The sequence below is a fragment of the Bufo gargarizans genome, chromosome 9, assembly GCF_014858855.1.
Source record: "Bufo gargarizans isolate SCDJY-AF-19 chromosome 9, ASM1485885v1, whole genome shotgun sequence".
Classification (NCBI taxonomy): Eukaryota; Metazoa; Chordata; class Amphibia; order Anura; family Bufonidae; genus Bufo; species Bufo gargarizans.
In genome coordinates, this window is record NC_058088.1 from 177,892,143 (window position 1) to 177,911,783 (window position 19,641).

Sequence of the window (19,641 nt, forward strand, 5' to 3'; positions counted from 1 at the left end):
GTTAAGTAAAATCCACCAGCAACAGAAAAGTCCGGGTAATGATGTGCTAGCAGCAGAAGCCGTAATAAAGGTCAGCCACAGATGCCGTCATAGCAGTTGGCATGGAAGCAGACATCCCCCATTAGAGCCAGCCACAAATGTCCACATAATGGCGCCAGACCCTCCCAATCCCCATATATTCCAGCCACATATGCCCCCATAAAAGGCCAGCCACAAATGTCCATATAATGCCGCCATATATTCCAACCACATATTCCCCCATAAAAGGCCAGCCACCAATTTCCACAGAATGCCGCCATATATTTTAGCCACAGATGCCCCCATAAAAGCCCAGCCACGTGCTTACCGTGATAAATGTAAAACTGCCCCCAGACCTCCTCCCTGACAGTATAGTGTGAATACGGGCTGGGACCATTTGTACTATTTGTCACCTACGTGCTGCGTGCTGCTACCTCGATCCTCAGTTATGGCTACAGGATACATTTTGCTTCTTTTATGCTCAGGACTAGTTTTGGGGGACCCCAACGGATGCATGAAAGTGAACCCCTGCAAGTGCCTGATGAAGGACGGCTCGGGGGTCGTCAATCTGGCTGCGTTAGGAGACATGGAGGGTTTTCTGATACGGGACAGGAAGGTGCAACGTGAAGTGGAAGGGAAAAGAATAGAACAGTCGGTGACCTTCAGTCCATGCCACCCTTTCACCGAACCCATGGCGCTTCTGAACTGCTCCCATGTGGCGGTGTGTGTCGTGTCCAGGTAATGTACCGCCAAGGGGGTGTATAATTTGTGATCTATAGTGTATGGAAATTCAGATCCAGTGCATTGATTTGGGGACTGGTAGCTGCAGGAGGGGTAGGTGGGTTACTTTACATATACACACCGATATAGCAGAATGTATGGTATATACATTGTACTGGCATATGCCTATGACTGATATAACCACTTTCCTCTGAATCCTATAGGCCCCATACATCAATGGTCTCTGCATACAATTAATTACTAGAAGAGCCAACGACACCATCTATAAACCCCCTAAAATTATTACAATTACTAATATTTTGTACATTGTTATGACTAGTGAGCTCAATACATTATATTGATTGATTGTTTGCTACAATGTATCAGTGCAGGTAAAATGTATCAGTCTGGAGGCCTTTTAAAGGGGGTTTCCGGGAAATTAAAGGGGTTATCCGACCCCTGAAATGCCCCCCCCCCCATATGCCAGGGCCCCTCACACACAATGTACTTACCGCGCTCCTTGTCACCACCTGCCATTCGCTGCCCCCCTGATGGCGGATGTTTTTATTCGCGTGACAGGGAGATGCAGCGGCGGTCATGCGGGCTCCAGAAGCAACATTGTGTGTGAGGGGCCCGGGTATATGTGGGAGCATTTCAGGGGTTGGATAACCCCTTTAAATATTGATGACCCATTCCCATTGATTTTCAGTGAAATTTGCGCATCAAATCGGCCGCATGTGAATATTCCAGTACTGTATACTATATTACAAGGGTGATTTTCAGCTAGTAATGCTTCATTCATTAGCAGCAAGCAGAGATCTTAAAAACCTTAAGGTTGTCTGTCTCTTAAACATACAATGATTAAGCTGAACTCGTCTCTATTTTTATATTTGAACACATTTTTTAGAATTTGATTCTTGATTTTTCCACGCAGAGATCTAGAGGCGAAAGGAAGTGCCCCCCAGTACACGGGATTCGGGAAGCATGACGGCAATGAGTTCATTTACAGCAACGAGAGCAAAATGTTGTCGGTCACATACAGAGGTAAGTCGTGTAAGACCCAAAATGCGGAGATTTATACAGAACTGTATGAAGTGTATATTTAAAGGGGAACTCCTATGTGGAGATTGATTACCTGATTATGTGTTTCTAGTGGTTTAGCTGCATGTAGTCATTAATCACTCTATTCTTACAGTAATGGAAATGATGTATACTTGCACTGAGTTTTAACACAGCATTCATTAAGAAGAAGCAGAGCTGCAGTGTAAAGCATGGGGACGAGCAGCGACACAGGCACAGACTATACAGATTTGTAGCTGGTTCGCTGCTTTCATCCTAGGGATCATTAGGGAGGCAGCTCACATGTTGTGGATACAGTAAGGGTGCTTTGTGACTTCCGGAGGCTTGAGGTCATCATAGTAGTAGATAAAGAAGGTGAAAGTGATGCAAATAAATGACACTAGAAGATTGGATGAAACATTAGATTAATATCCACCAAACCTGCCAATTTCAGCAAGGTCGGCAGACTATCTGATGTGTATGGGGTTGTCCCGACCCCTTTTTATTCCCTATCCTCGCTTTATTTAGAACACATGCATGCTCAGCCGAGGCACATCTGCAGGAGCACATCTCCAAGTTCATACATAACTGAGGGGTTAGGGTACATGGTACATGCAGTTTTTTTGTGCGGATAATCCACAGTGTAATGCAGGATCAGCTAAATAGATGAGATTTCTGAAATCTCATGTACATGGTGCAGAAATTTTCTGCTTGTCAATTGGTTGTATGCAGATTCTACCCTTTGCTATGCAAAGAGATGTGGGGCCAGTCTGCATCAAAATCCACGTCAAATTCTGCAAGTAACGCATGTGGAGCAGATTTGGTATGGAAACGCATCTAAAACTGCTTAGAAAAATGCACATAAAACTACACTGCTGTGTGCATGTACCTTTATACTGCTGTGTGCATGTACCTTTATACTGCTGTGTGCATGTATTCATACTGCTGTGTGCACGGACCCTTATACTGATGTATGCATGTACCTTTATACTGCTGCGTGCATGTGCCCCTATACTGCTGTGTGCATGTACCTTTATACTGCTGTGTGCATGTACCTTTATACTACTGTGTGCATGTGCCCCTATACTGCTGTGTGCATGTATTCATACTGCTGTGTGCATGTGCCCCTATACTGCTGTGTGCATGTATTCATACTGCTGTGTACATGGACCCTTATACTGCTGTGTACATGGACCCTTATACTGCTGTGTACATGGACCCTTATACTGCTGTGTACATGGACCCTTATACTGCTGTGTACATGTACCCTTATACTGTTGTGTACATGGACCCTTATACTGCTGTGTACATGTACCCTTATACTGTTGTGTACATGGACCCTTATACTGCTGTGTTCATGTATCCTTATACTGCTGTGTGCATGTACCTTTATACTACTGTGTGCATGTGCCCCTATACTGCTGTGTGCATGTATTCATACTGCTGTGTACATGGACCCTTATACTGCTGTGTACATGTACCCTTATACTGTTGTGTACATGGACCCTTATACTGCTGTGTACATGTACCCTTATACTGCTGTGTTCATGTATCCTTATACTGCTGTGTGCATGTACCCTTATACTGCTGTGTGCATGGACCCTTATACTGCTGTGTTCATGTACCCTTATACTGCTGTGTACATGTACCCTTATACTGTTGTGTACATGGACCCTTATACTGCTGTGTTCATGTATCCTTATACTGCTGTGTGCATGTACCCTTATACTGCTGTGTGCATGGACCCTTATACTGCTGTGTTCATGTACCCTTATACTGCTGTGTGCATGTACCCTTATACTGCTGTGTTCATGTACCCTTATACTGCTGTGTACATGGACCCTTATACTGCTGTGTACATGGACCCTTATACTGCTGTGTACATGGACCCGTATACTGCTGTGTTCATGTACCCGTATACTGCTGTGTTCATGTACCCGTATACTGCTGTGTGCATGGACCCTTATACTGCTGCGTGCATGTACTCTTATACTGCTGTGTGCATGGACCCGTATACTGCTGTGTGCATGTACCCGTATACTGCTGTGTTCATGTACCCGTATACTGCTGTGTTCATGTAACCGTATACTGCTGTGTTCATGTACCCTTATACTGCTGTGTGCATGGACCCTTATACTGCTGTGTGCATGGACCCTTATACTGCTGTGTGCATGAGCCTTTAAGGCTATGGCCAGTCAGCTCGTGTAGGCAGACATCATGACACTCCTAGGCGTTGGATGCAGCTGCCCGTTATGTGGCTGCCTCCTCTGCTGATGTCTCATGCCCGCTCTCATTCTAATTACATGGCGAAGAGTTTCCAGACTTGATGAAGCATTCGACTCATCAGTCCTGACTTGTTACATGTCCTGCCAGCCCGACAGGGTGGTAAACGGTACAAGATTTGCTTCGTGTTCTGCTGAAAAAAAAAGTGAACATTGAGATCCAGGGATCATCTGTGACTTGTAATTCCTTCTGATGCCACAATGCAGATTAAGACATGATTATGAGGATTTCTTAGGTAATGCCCGCCTGTCTGGTATTTAAAGGAGCTTATCATATTATTCCTACAGGGAACACAGAGGGATATTGTGGCAGAAACGTCTGAAGGATAGATGAGCATTGGTGCTGAGGGGGGTGCTTGATGTGGCTGGGACTAACACACTGCACAGCTTATGCGTTCCTGCCCCAGCCCTCTTGACCATGAAAGCTTAGAAGTGTCTTAAAACACCCATCGGTAAAGGACGGGTTCTACAATGTCTACGTAGTACCCTGGAGCAAGGGTACTTTGGAGTACTTTGTCCCTATTGCTTTTAGCTCATTACTTAGTGCACTTTGATGGGTTAACTTGCAATGTGATTTAGGCTACATGCACATGACCGTATGTGTTTTGCGGTCTGCAAAAAAAAAAAAAGGATGACATCCGTATGCCATCCTTTTTTTTTTTGCGAATCCATTGTAATCAATGCTTAAAACGGACAAGAATAGGACATGTTCTCTTTTTTTTGCAGGGCTACGGAAGCAGACATATGGATGCGGACAGCACATGGTGTGCTCTCCGCATTTTTTGCGGACCCATTCAAATGAATGGGTCCGCATCCTATCCGCAAAAAAAAACGGAACGGACACGGAAACAAACAACGTTCGTGTGCATGTAGCCTTATGCTGTTTGCATTTATACTGTTTTATATTGATGAACTGCATTTTATATGTTTATGGTAATATATTCTGTTCATTTGCACTGTGGAAAGGGTTAATACACAGCCAGCTAATACTGAGAGACTTTGGGACTTTCTATATATGCACTGAGAACCTAGAAATCTTCCACAGTTACTGTAAAGGACTATGAAAAGTTTTGGAGGAAAAAAACTGTTACACTGACCTTCTGACTGTCTGGTTTAGCTCTGTTGTTTACATCTGAAGACTTTATGTCTGGAAAAACTGCTTAGTCATTCCCATAGACTTGTATTGCAACTCTATACAAGTCTATAACAGACTGAAATTGCAACATTGTTTCTGTTTAGGCTGTGCTTCTCCGCTCCACCCCTGGGGATGACCTGTCCTAAGGATACGACATCAGTAGCTGATCAGTGGGAGTCCGACTCCATGCACTGATGCTTATCAGCTGTTTAAAGGGGCAGCAGCACTCTGACATGTTCTGTATATTGTATAGTGGTGGTGCTTGGTATTGCAGATGAATCCTGTTCATTTGAATGGGACTGAGCTGCACAAAGGTGATGTGACCGATGGACATGACGTCACTGACTAAGCAGGAAGCCACACAGCACTCACCTGACCACAAGCTGATCAGCTCGGATGCCGGGAGTCGGACCCCCACCAATCAGATATTGATAACCTGAGGATAGATCATCAATCTTGTACCCTTTTTAAGAGCATCTGTCATGAAGATTTGTACCTATGACACTGGCTGACCTGTTACATGTGCACTTGGCAGCTGAAGGCATCTGTGTTGGTGCCCATGTTCATATGTGCCCGCATTGCTGAGAAAAATGAGGTTTTAATATATGCAAAGTGAGCCCCTAGGAGCAACGGGAGCGTTGCCATTACACCTAGAGGCTCAGCTCTCTCTGCAACCACCGCTCCCTCTGCGCTTTGATTGACAGGGCCAGGCAGTGAAAACATCATAACGCCTGGACCTGTCAAAGTGGAGAAGGTGCGGCAGTTGCAGAGAGGGCAGAGCCTCTAGGTGTAACAGCAGGGGTCAGCAGCCTTCAGCACTCCAGCTGTTGTCACCCTACAATTCCTAGCATGCTCCATTCATTTCTATGGGATTTCTGAGAAGAGCAGAGCAATTATGCATGCTGGGAGTTGTAGTTTCACAACCAACTGGAGTGCCGGAGGTTGCATTCCCCTGTCCTACAGACTCATTTGCATATATTAAAACATCATTTTTCTCAGCAATGCGGACACATATGAAGATGGGACCAACACAGATGCCTTTAGCTGCCAAGAGCACATGTAACAGGTCAGCCAGTTTCACAGGCACAAAACTGCTGACAGATGCCCTTTAACTTTACATTATTCCTCAAGGTCAACCATCACATATGGAAATTATAGACAATGAAGACCCAATTGTTTCTTTTGCATAAATAAATAGTAATCTCAGGAAACATGAATCAATCTAAATCCCCCTTTTTTTTTTGTGAAAAAGCCCCATTTGAAGAACAATATAAAAAGCTAAAGTCCATTTATAGCAATGTTCCCTGATGCGGCAGTATAAATAATAAAGCAGTGAAGTCCTGCTATCTGTCTCTTCCCTTTTTTACTGCGGCTTGCTGCCTGGCATACCGACAGACCTGGCAACGAAATGGCCTGGCATGCCAGAATGTATTAACGGTCGAGTCTGCTTTCTCCATTTTAATAGCTACTTAGCCCAGTTTAGCTTCATAACCTGAAGATGACAAAGTCTAGACACGGATTGTAGCGTTGTGTTGTGTCACTAGCCCGGGAATGAGATATCCAATAAATACCACCATCCTCGCCCCCCAATACTGTGCAATACTATCAATGGCGTCACAATATATAAAATCTATACACAGCAACCTGTGCATCTCCAGCTATTGCAACACTACAACTGCCAGCATACCCTGAGAGCCTGGATATTGTTACAGGATGGAGACCTAATTATATCAATGCACGGTTAGAAAGATGTGTATTTGGACTTTTATACTGTTCTTTTGCCATATAGATATAGGGGGTGACTATATACACAACGTCCCCAGCATTATACCACTGAAGTCGTATTTACTTGATGGGTGCAGGACACATCTGACGCTGCTTGTCTGGAAAACGATAGGATCAGAGGAGGCAATATCTAACCTGTTCGGGCCATGACTTGTTGGACGTCTTCCATATGCAAACTGGTATAGGAATGTGGGAATAAGGGACTATGTAAAGTTTTCGAGGGAAAAAACATTTTGACTGCCTGGTTTAACTTTTTTGTTTATGTCTGAAGACTTATTTATATCTGGCCAAACGGTTTAGTCATTCCCATAGACTTGCATTGAAACTCTATACAAGTCTATGACAGACAGAAATTGCAACATTGTTTCTGTTTAGGCTGTACTTCTCCACTCCACTGCCTTATACACATTTTGTCGTATATTGTACTATTATATGAGAGAAAGATTAGTCGACCATTGGTAAATAGCAGAACCATAATTATTGAGGTGTAACGTGTAATAATTCTTCCCCTCAGCTTCACAGGAGAGTCCATTGAGAGCAGTCGTTCACTTTAACTGCAGCCCGGTCTCTTCGATCAGCTTCCCCCTGGTGGAGGACATTACTGAGGTCCTAGAGATCTCTGTGCAGAGTCCATGTGCCTGTCCCAGCAGCTGCCAGGCTGAAGACGTGGGCCCAGGGAACATCATCCTCATCATGTTTGCGGGGTCACTAACGGCGTACTTCCTGTTTGGTGAGTATACAGTATTATCGCTCGGCTGGCAGTAATGATGAAGATGAGAGGTAACGTGGTGGAAAGTAACGGTGACGTAAGATGACTTCAAGGAGCCTACTGTTCTAGGATACCCTGTGGCACAGTAGGATCAGAGTGGGAGGTGACGATGAGGTGATGGTAGTTGTTCTCAAGGGTATAGCCGGAGGATGCCCAAATGCCATGGGGCACGTGTGAAGGCGCCCTAATACAGACCATGAAATGTGGCCTGACCCAGCAGGGAATGTGGATGGCCTCCCAGCTACCAAGCCGCATGTCTACGACTGACCTAAACTTGCATACAAAGGGATATTTTACCTTCAGGTAGGCCTTTTTTCTAGTTCCGGAACCATTTTTTGAGGGTTTGTGCCATGAAATACATTCTACGTTTTTGAAACCAGCACCTGGATCTGAATGCTTTTGTAATTACATGTAATTAAAAATTTAGTCTAGCCACTGAGTTATCCAAGACAATGTATCTGTATGGCGCCACCTGCTGTTTGTTCTTTTCCTTATTTCTTGTCTAACTCACTGAGGTGGTTATACACGCTCAGTTTAAATATTCAACTGCCAGCAGCCATGTCTTCTATTAGAAGCTGTAGCAGTTACAGGGAAAGAGCTGCAGCAGAAAGGATATATCTCCTAAACTGTGATAGAGCTACAGCAGAAAGGACACATCCCTTGGGTTGTGATATGGAGAGAGATATACCACCAGATGTAGGTCATTTATCCTACGTCTATGCTCGACCTTTTTAAACAGACCTTGAGGCATATTTTAATATTGTAACTAAGTCAGCATCTCATCTGCAGACAGGATTATAGCTAAGCCAGCACTTCATCTGCACACAGCTGTTTTGTTGTGTATGCCCCTCAGAGAGAACTGGCTTAACTGGGTGAGAGGCCTTCGTCAGGATACGCTCTGTAGTATTACATAGGGGTCATTGAGATAATGGCTCAAGTGCACCAGAATAGGAGCCACCTTTAGAGAGGCTGTTTATTTTGGCTTCTGATAGTGGTCACCTCCTCGGTTAATCGTGCCTGATCCTGTAGGTTGACATACAGCGGGTATAGGGTATTTTCTACAAAATGACTGAGGTGTTTACTTTCCGTAGGTGCTTCTTCCCTGCGCTCCATGCAGACAACAGAAGGAAGTTCTGTCACCCCTGAACCTCGTATCTGGTGCGGGATCTGCTGCTGTTTCAGGAAAAATCGGGAAACCATCTTGACAGACAATTGTCATGAAGACGACTCCATAGACTATTTCAACGTATAGACTAGATTCCAAATGACAAGCGCAGAAGAAAGTTGTACATGGCAGCTGCAATACCAGACACAGCCTAATGATCAAAGGGGCGCTGTTTCTGGAATAAAGCAGATCCCTTTCTCTAATCTCAAAACAGGAAATTACCACCTGACTGGTCTACAAACAGCGAGTGCAATGGTAATGAAATAAAAGGAAGTGTGTCTGATTCTTTGACCCTCTTGGACTTCCTCTAATATGGCCCCAGGTATTATTTGACCTAGACATGGCCAGTGAATAATTACATGGCTATTGACTTCCCCTCGAACCACCCAGGTGTTAATTTACATATCGATAATGACAAATTCATACTTTAACAATAATTATCCCTAAACCGGAGGAGTAATTGCAGCGGCACTACTGTTGTGGTCATACACGGTGCAGGTTCTTGCCTCCGGGACCTGTATACAGTATACATTACCTGACACTGGGAGGGAGGCATTGTACTGCTGGGAGCTATTCAAGATCACGTTGTACATGTTCTCCTATGGGTTGGGCGTGTGATATGTTATCGCTGCCCAGTTGCTAACAACATTAAGAAATCCAAAGGGCAGGTAGTACAGAACAGCCCAGAATACAATATTAGCACAACAAACATGGCAGGTTTGCACAGAGGGTGCCGCTCTGGAGGAGGAAGAATAAATGGGATTTAAAGATGATCACATATAATGAGGCATGTTCCTAATATAAATCAGCTGCCTCCAACCGGTGACTCTATAGCTAGTAATGTATGGTTTACACCAGTGGCTCTATAGCTAGTAATGTATAGTTTATACCAGTGGTCTCCAACAGGTGGCTCTATAGCTAGTAATATATGGTTTATACCAGGGGTCTCCCACAGGTGGCTCTATAGCTAGTAATGTATGGTTTATACCAGTGGTCTCCAACAGGTAGCTCTATAGCTAGTAATGTCTGGTTAATACCAAAGGTCTCTAACCGGTGGCTCTATAGCTAGTAATGTATGGTTTATACCAGTGGTCTCCCACAGGTGGCTCTATAGCTAGTAATGTATGGTTTATACCAGTGGTCTCCAACATGTGGCTCTATAGCTAGTAATATATGGTTTATACCAGTGGTCTCCCACAGGTGGCTCTATAGCTAGTAATGTATGGTTTATACCAGTGGTCTCCAACATGTGGCTCTATAGCTAGTAATATATGGTTTATACCAGTGGTCTCCCACTGGTGGCTCTATAGCTAGTAATGTATGGTTTATACCAGTGGTCTCCAACATGTGGCTCGATAGCACGTAATATATGGTTTATACCAGTGGTCTCCCACAGGTGGCTCTATAGCTAGTAATGTATGGTTTATACCAGTGGTCTCCAACATGTGGCTCTATAGCACGTAATATATGGTTTATACCAGTGGTCTCCCACAGGTGGCTCTATAGCTAGTAATGTATGGTTTATACCAGTGGTCTCCAACATGTGGCTCTATAGCTAGTAATATATGGTTTATACCAGTGGTCTCCCACAGGTGGCTCTATAGCTAGTAATGTCTGGTTAATACCAAAGGTCTCTAACCGGTGGCTCTATAGCTAGTAATGTATGGTTTATACCAGTGGTCTCCAACAGGTAGCTCTATAGCTAGTAATATATGGTTTATACCAGGGGTCTCCCACAGGTGGCTCTATAGCTAGTAATGTATGGTTTATACCAGTGGTCTCCAACAGGTAGCTCTATAGCTAGTAATGTCTGGTTAATACCAAAGGTCTCTAACCGGTGGCTCTATAGCTAGTAATGTATGGTTTATACCAGTGGTCTCCCACAGGTAGCTCTATAGCTAGTAATGTCTGGTTAATACCAAAGGTCTCTAACAGGTGGCTCTATAGCTAGTAATGTATGGTTTATACCAGTGGTCTCCCACAGGTGGCTCTATAGCTAGTAATGTATGGTTTACACCAGTGGTCTCCAACATGTGGCTCTATAGCTAGTAATATATGGTTTATACCAGTGGTCTCCCACAGGTGGCTCTATAGCTAGTAATGTATGGTTTATACCAGTGGTCTCCCACAGGTGGCTCTATAGCTAGTAATGTATGGTTTACACCAGTGGTCTCCAACATGTGGCTCTATAGCTAGTAATATATGGTTTATACCAGTGGTCTCCCACAGGTGGCTCTATAGCTAGTAATGTATGGTTTATACCAGTGGTCTCCAACATGTGGCTCTATAGCATGTAATATATGGTTTATACCAGTGGTCTCCCACAGGTGGCTCTATAGCTAGTAATGTATGGTTTATACTAGTGGTCTCCAACCGGTGGATCCATAGCTACTAATGTCTGGTTAATACCAAAGGTCTCTAACCGGTGGCTCTATAGCTAGTAGTACGGTTTATACCAGAGGTCTCCAACAGATGGTTCTTCCGGTAGTGCAGAACTACAAGTCCAGCATGCTATGACATATGGCATGTTCGTTGTAGTTTTGCAACATCTGGAAAGCCCCAATGTTGCGGCTGGGCGCATGTGGCTAATCCACACCCGTTGCAGCTAATGGCCGTGCCATTTTACCGCAAGATCATACGCCCATTGGCTGCTGAGGGTGGGCATGGCGTGGCTGCATGCACCCAGCAGCACCATCGGGCCATACCCTAAACTATACATCACAAATCTAAACTGAGCAACAATCAACATGTAAATCTACATGAGTTATTTTTAATTTTGAATGGATGTCTCCATGGTTACAGACAACAAACAAACAATGTGTAGTCTGATCCTGCACTCTGTCATCAATATCAGATATGTAGAGGTCCGACACCTTGTATCTCTACTGATCAACTGTTTTGGGCAACCTGTGGTACCGGAAACTATACAGTGAATGGAACCTTATGCTTCTAGCTCCATCCACTTTATACAGTGGTTTCCAGTGCAAGCAGCCGTCCAATACAGGTGATTGGTGGCAGCACCAGGTATTGGACCTTCACCAATTTGGTATTGATAACCCATGGATATGTGATCAATATCTAAATGCCAGAAACCCCCTTTAATTTAATCTTTATAACAGGTTGACTCCTCTAAAAACATAAAAAATATAAAAAATGTAATAAAGTAACAGTCACATTAGAAATGCGTTAACCAAACAGAACTTTATTTTACCCAATTCTCTCCCGAATGCCACTGATCACAGGATTTACAGAAGGGATTCAGAAGAGCAATTACAACGTAAAACAAGAGGCGAGATGTAAAAACAATGAAATGTGCCGAGCTTCATCTCAAATTCTGGGAAATGAAAAAAATATTCTTTGAAATTTCTGTTCTATGAAAACTATAGGCTCTTCACCAAGGCCAATAGACTAATTTATGTGCACCCTTGGACCTTCTCTTAGCAAAAATAGCTTTAGACTTTTTATTATATATCTCTGCATATAACTTTATTATCTGAGTACAAAACAAAATTGTAGTGGAATTTCTCAATATTCAAAAATAATAATAATAAGAAAAATAGTGGTTATATAATCTAGAAGTACCATCCAGGTGCGGTTTAGGGTAAGCCAACATTCCCACGAGTTCTATTATCTACATCAATGGTTGTCCAACCTGTGACGAAACGATAATTCCCAGCATGCTGGGAGTTGTGGCTTCTCAACTGCTAGAGAACCACAGGTTGGAGACCACTGATCTAGAAAGTGCCTTATGTAACATTACATTTTTTAGGTATTTATATTTCAAAAAAAGTAGCTTATGCTCCAAAAATACAAAGTTTCATGTATTGTGATAATTTTTCTTAAAAAATAATAATTTTAACTCCATTTTAAGTGCAGTACTCTTTGTGACCAGTTTAACTAGTGGCGCTGTTGATCAACAGGATCTACAGAATGGATAGCCACCCTAGACCTGGTTATAGGAAAATGTGATATTCCGGACCACAGATACTTGTAATCTAAGGGCCTATCACCAGAGTGTAGGTCAGGGGTCAGCAACCTCTGGCACTCCGGCTGTTGTGAAACTACAACTCCCAGCATGCCGCATTCACTTCTATGGGACTATAAAGAACAGCCAAGCAAGTGTGCATGCATGGAGTTGTAGCTTTGCAGCAGCTGGAGGTTGCTGATGGCTGGTGTAGGTCCTCTGGAGCAGGTTTCTTTAGATGCTGTGAATCTCCAACTCCCAGCATGCCCAAACAGCCGATGGAAGTTGTAGTTTTGCAACGGCTGGAGAGTCACAAGTTGACCGCTGCTCCGGACAATGCTTTTCATTAGAAACGTCTCCTTCTACAAATGCAAATCTTGCATGGAGTCTTGTCCTCCGATAAACTACCCTTCGGACAAATTTTTTTTTGGTACAGAATAGCTCAAAAAAAAAGTGCAAATTACAGCGCAAATGTTGGCTTTACCCCAAAACCGTCTTCCTGTTGGGAAGTCCTGAGACCAATTACATGTCTTAGAAAGCCACAATAATCTTCTAGTGAGGTGCCTCAACCTGGACCCAAGTGGAGGGAGCAGTTTTGTGGGGGGGGGGGGGGGAAACCCTATGTTCTATGATTCGACATGGGCTCGTTTACCTCCACTGTGAGTAGGCGCCGGGACCTCTTGACATTTGGGCGCCTGCGGCTCAGACCATATTCAAATCAGAAGTATAACTTTGGCACATCGATTTTTGAAGCGTTTCTCCCCGAAAGCATGCTGGGAATTATAGATCAATAGATTTATAGCTCGGTTGGCGAGCCACAGGCGGCCTAACCCCTGTCACTAGGAATCCCCACACCCTAATAATTACACTATTTTTTACCACAGGAGAATTTGACGATCAATTACTCACAAATCCGGGCCCTAATCCCTCACCTGACCCCTCAAGTGCTTAGGATTCAATTAAGGAATAAAGTAAAATGGTATAGGAAAAAAAAAAAAAAAGTTGCACGCTTCTGCAAATTCTACAATTTTTTGTAGATTTGTATGACCCCCGACGGACGGGGAAAGAAAAAAAAAAAAAGGTTATTAACACAGACATTTATATTCCCTGCACCATGCCCCAAACAATCATTTAAAGTGCCCCAAACATCAGTGGTCGCTTGTGCAGAACGGCGGTATAGCAGCGCAGGCGCCGGTTCCGCGGTACGTACATATCGACTACGTTAAACGTCACGACGGGAAAAAGTAAGAACAGGTGACCGGTTTCCGAAGGAGAGTCTGGTATTCGAAAAAACGTGTCCCTTAGGGAGTCCCGCAACGCTCCCTTGGCATACAGATGTTCAGACGGAATAAAAATAATAAAAACATGAAAAATGCATGAAAAAAAAAAAAAAAAAAAAAAAGAAAAGAAAAAACACCGCCCTGAGCACCAGATGACTCCACAGGAGAAAATTTCACATTGAAAATGTTGATTAGCTACAGGAATGAAATGAAAACACCAGCCTGCTGGCTCAGGATATCATTGTGCAGTCTACACCATGCGACAGTGGGTACAGGCGAGCGGCAATCTGCCAGGAGCTGCGGCCCGCGCAGCCGACCCCCGCTGACAACTGGCTCTTGCTTGGGTTCCTCGTTTCTTGGAATGTATAGAAGAAAGGCTTCAGTACAGAATACAGTGGTCCCTCACGGTAACTTTTTCGAGGTCCACTCCTGGGATTCACCATCCAGCTGTGCCTTCCCGAAAGTGGTTCCCTACGGTATCGTTTACAGCCCTGCTGCTTCCACGTACGTCCTCAAGTAGATCCGCAGCTCGGCTGGGTTCCGCGACTCCTACCCGAGGAGTCCTTAAGGGTTAAATTACAGACCAGCTGTGTTGCATGACCCCTGCCGGAGGGTGTCTGCAGTCCAGCTGCATTGCGTGGCCCCTTCCTGAGGGTGCCCTGATAACAGTCCAGCTGTTTTATATGACCTAGTGTAGGGACTTCACTCCCATTCTGTACTGGCGCCTTTCTACTGAGAGGGGACAATAACCCCCCCGGGAGGAAATCACATAGCTTGGTACCATCATAGTAAGAAAGGAAGGGGTTAATTACATCTGCCTGTGAGGTTGAAGTCCGGGATTTTTAGGTTATTACTCATACGCTTCATGGCATCTATGGGGTTTTAGGACTTAGCCACTTTAAGTCCTACCCGACTGGTCATTATGGGATTTAGTACATGCCGGGACAGGAAAACCATCTTATTAAAGGGGAACCTGCCAGAACACTCCAGAGCCGACAGAGGTCACAGGAGACGTCACCACTGCATGAAGGTACGTTCACATGGCGCACATGTCATGCAGATTTCAGCCAGTATTCTGAGCTGAAAGGAAAACCACGTCAAATACGCATCCTATTGGGAATCCATGTTGCCGTTCACATGTCCGCAGATATATTTTTTTTAATCTGCACCTCAGCCAGTTAAGTCGTATGTGGATTCGTCCCATTCAATGGGGCTCATAAGCTGTCAGATACAGATACACCGGATGACAAACTGCAAACCCACGGCAGAAATCCAAGGGCCCTGCTTGGCTTTCTGCTGTGGATTCCACGGCATATACCCGTCGGATGTGGTTTCGGCTGCTGTGAACATACCTTATAGATTCAGGGTGCAGTTTAGTATTGTATTGTGGGACATCATATACTGTACAAGCAGGGGTCAGCAACCTCACCTCCGACACTCCAGCTGTTGTGAAACTACAACTCCCAGCATGCTCCTATTCATTTTTATGGGAGTTCAGAGAACGGCCAAGCAAGTGTGCATGATGGGAAATGTAGTTTCACAACAGCTGGAGTGCCGGAGGTTGCTGACCACCGCTGTATAATGTAAACTTAAGGGGAGCTGCTTCTGGCGCCAGGTTCCCTTTAAAGGGGAACCCGTCACTAGGTTTTGCGCCACTAAACCACAAGTGTGTTGTTATGCAGCTGAGACTTCGCCTGTCAAAACTGGACGTTTGAGCATAAGGTAGTAAAAGAACTTCCAAATTAGGACGCTAATTTTGCATAAGGGGGGCAGACCATAGGCCGCAAAAGACGTCGCTGTCCACATCTGTAGTTCTGTTCAGTGGCCCCGCAAGAAAGATAGAGCAGGTTCTATTCTTGTCCGCAATCGCAGACAAGAATAGGCATTTCTATCATAGGGTCGGCCATGCGTGTTCTGCAAAATGCGGAATGCACGCGGCCGGTATCCGTGTTTTGGGGATCCGCAATTTGCGGACTGCAAAACACATACGGTTGTGTGAATGTCGCCTTATCTGGGATGAGTCTGGGAGATACTGTAAGTCCATTGGTACTGGATGCATGCACATTGCACAGATAAGGCCAAGAACAATACTCCTTCCATGCGCAGTGAAGCAAGTTATACTGTCCTCGGCTTCGTCTGCACATGCGCCAACGCTAATTAATATGTTCGTTTACTGCCTAATGCTAAAATGTCTAGTTGGGACAGGGGCATGTTTAGAAAGCTATATGCCAGCTGCATGATGACATGCTGGTGGTTTAGTGGCCCCAAACCTAGTGACAGGTCCCCTTATGCATTTTTCTTAGCTTTGATTTCACAGGACAATTTCCAGGGACTGCAACCTCACAACGCAGATGTAGCTCTTCTAAACTGCTGACCCGTACATCACTGACAAGGTCTACGCAGACATTACACAGTCGTTTCAAGGAACATGCAAGAAAAAAAAAAAAAAAAAGAAGAAGAATGGCTGCAGTTGTCACAGAGTAAGAACGGTGCTTTGTCTCCTCTCCACCATCACAGAGCAGGACTGGGAATGCCGAGAGCCTGGGGTGTCCTCGCCAGAGTGATTAGAAGCAGACAAAAACACTGTCACATGCTGGAGAGCTCAAACGTGCTGGAGATGTGCACACGACAAGTGCCAGGATGACTCAAGAACAGAGGGAACCAGGAGAGGGGCTGTTCAGGGCTTCCAGACCTTCGCTAGGTTTCTTGTCCTCCCCACACGTGGGAAAGGTCTCAGCCTTGCGGCCTGGAAAGGTGCGTTTGGCTCGTAGCCTGGGACTCCGGACCGGATCCTCAGCTTCATGTGCATTTAGTGGATTTCAATGACCACAGGCTCAAACACTCCCGCAGAGACTCTGAAAGGAGAGAGAGAAAGAGGATTATGTCATGCCATCTATAGGGAGAGGCTTGGTAGATGTAATCATCCAGAATTTCCAGACTTGTATGAACACTACACGGGGCAGATCCTGCAAAACTGATGGGTTTAAAGGGCTGCATCAGTTAGGTCCGCTTCACACACATCAGTTGTGTCTGGCCAGCTATTTTAGGCCAGGAGCCAAACACATATGATCTGTTCAGATCCTGTGTCTATCCCCTTACGGGACACACACATGGGACCCCCGCTGATCGGCTGTTTGAGAAGGCATCGGCGCTCACAGTATCGCCACGGTATTCTCTCAGCTTACTAAGCACAGCGACATCTGTCATATAGTGGCCAGTGCTTCATATCGCAGCGCTCAGGCCCATTAACTTCAATGGGGCTGAGCTGCAACTAGGCCATGTGGCTGATGAACGTGACACCACATGGCCTAGGAAAAGCTAGAGAAGGCCGCAAGTCCAAACAGCTGACTGGTGGGAGTCCCGGATGTCGGACCCCTGCCGATCAGACACTGATGACCTATTCAGAGGAGAGGTCGTCAGTAAAAATATCTTGGAGTTAAGAAATAGAACATTTGCCACGTATTAGAACTTTCCATACACAGGAGACATAATTTAGATACCTGTTCGCCATCTGTATCCCGCTGAGAGTAGTGGAGCCATCTCTGCTGACAAACAGCCTCAGGTGACTGTCTGCAAATAGACAGATAACAGAGCGTTAGCCGGCGTGACGCCTACTACAGTACAAAATGAATGGCGGATTAAGAGAAAGATGTATTTCTACGTATGTGAGCTGGAAAATGTCTCTGCACGGCCTGGGGAATGTAAAGGGTGTGGAGAAAACTTAACGCAAGATTTTCCCTGAAGGGAAAGTCAGGGCCACGTTTCATCTTACACGTAAGTACACATTCACTATTAAGGCTACAATCACACGAATGGGAAAAACGCTGACAGACGTTTTTGTAATGACCGTCACATAGCCGTTTTCAGAACCAATAGTCTATGGGGCTTTCCGCATGGCCGGTTTTTTTTTAGCGGCCAGTGAATAGCGGCAGTCAAAAAATAGGACATGTCCTATATTTGGTAATTTTCACTGCCAGACGGACCCCACTGAAATAATTTAGCCTGTTTTTAATGGATGTTTACACACCCATCTAATAGCTGTTAAAAACAGGTAAAAGTGACTTTCAGGGGTTAAAAAAAAGAATAATTTCATCCACTTGAACGTGAGGGAACACTGATTCTGCACTGGAGGAAAGGAAGCTCCCCCCCCCAGTGCAGATTTTTATTGAGCGCTTACATATTCCACAGCGCTTTACAGAGAATAGCATCAAGCTGTCCCCAATGGGGCTCACAATCTAAGTGTTCCCTCATGTTCAAGTGGATTTATTTTTTAAAATTTTCGGACTGAGCAGAATAGAGGGCACTATAGGGGCAATATTTATACTGGAGGGTATTATCGAGTGGGCTATGTTTATACTGGAGGGTACTATTTGGGGGCTATGTTTATACTGGAGGGTACTATTGGGGGGTATTATTTATACTGGGGGTTACTATTGGGGGGGTATATTTATACTAGAGGGTACTATTGGAGGGCATTTTATATAGAGAGGCACTGTGGGGGGTCTAATATAACTGGTGCCACTATAGAGGGCATTATAGATAATGGGGGAACTACGGGGGCATTATAGATACTGGGGAAATATGGTGGCTATTATTTATACTGGGGGCACTGTGGGAGTGTATAATATATACTGAGGGCAGGGCAGGCAGTGCAGTGGTTGGAATATCCCCCCCCCCCCCCACAAAAAAAAAAAAGTGTTGGTTTAATTGCAAAAAATTTAATGATCTATATTCTCAAGAAGACCTTTCCTTCATATGCACCTGGTCACATAGGCATCTGACAATGGAGGGGAGAATGGTTCGGATGTTAGTGTAGGAGGAATTACATGGTGGAAGTGGGAGCCAACATTGTCTGTAACATTCCCGGAGCTCATGGACTAGTGCACACTTGTATATCAGAAGTCCCCGCTCCCTGGACACATTCCTCTCCGTTACCTTCATTGTTGCTGACGTCGGTGAAGTCCTGGCTCTGCATGATCTTCTCCACAATAGCTACAGCATCGATCCTGGTGTCATCCACCCAGGTGGGATGACTTTCCACAGAGTCCTTCTTTCTCCTGAAAGTGATGGGGGAAAACATTAACATAGATGAGACCCAGGCAGCAACAATTAAAATTGCTTATTGATGATGTGGTCAGAGGATACCTGATTTAGTCATTTTGGGGAAATTCTGATTAAAATAGGAATATTACGTAAAAGATTTTTCACCAACTTATCACCTATGCACTTCTGAGACTGATCACAAGAGAGTGGGGGTCCAGTCGCCTTTCCCTATATCTGCGACGGCGAACCTCCGGCACACCAGCTGTGTTAAAACTACGACTCCCAAGATGCACACTTGCTTAGCTGCTCTCAGAACGCCATAGAAATAAATGGAGCATGCTGGGAGTCATAGTTTCACACACAGCTTGAGTGCCGGAGGTTAGCCATCACAGCCCTTTATGAATGGAGCTGCGGTTAAGCT

General features: G+C 44.7%; 1 protein-coding gene and 1 long non-coding RNA gene across 2 annotated transcripts in view; one reads left to right on the top strand and one right to left on the bottom strand.

Moving 5' to 3' along the window:
- The window catches only part of LOC122946334, a 33,169-nt gene extending 24,064 nt beyond the window's left edge, over positions 1-9,105 (top strand). Inside the window, exons 2-5 of the mRNA XM_044305890.1 lie at positions 504-756; positions 1,673-1,782; positions 7,514-7,729; positions 8,860-9,105. Coding sequence (XP_044161825.1) covers positions 533-756; positions 1,673-1,782; positions 7,514-7,729; positions 8,860-9,020 — 711 coding nt within the window. The 5' untranslated portion in view covers positions 504-532 and the 3' untranslated portion in view covers positions 9,021-9,105. The remainder of the gene's footprint in view (positions 1-503; positions 757-1,672; positions 1,783-7,513; positions 7,730-8,859) is intronic.
- Positions 9,106-12,115: 3,010 nt separating this feature from the next.
- Positions 12,116-19,237, bottom strand: LOC122946252. Its single transcript, XR_006391228.1, has 3 exons — positions 19,113-19,237; positions 17,678-17,747; positions 12,116-17,032 (listed from the first exon to the last, which is right to left on the bottom strand). It is a non-coding gene; the product is annotated as an uncharacterized LOC122946252 (long non-coding RNA).
- Positions 19,238-19,641: the final 404 nt, after the last annotated feature.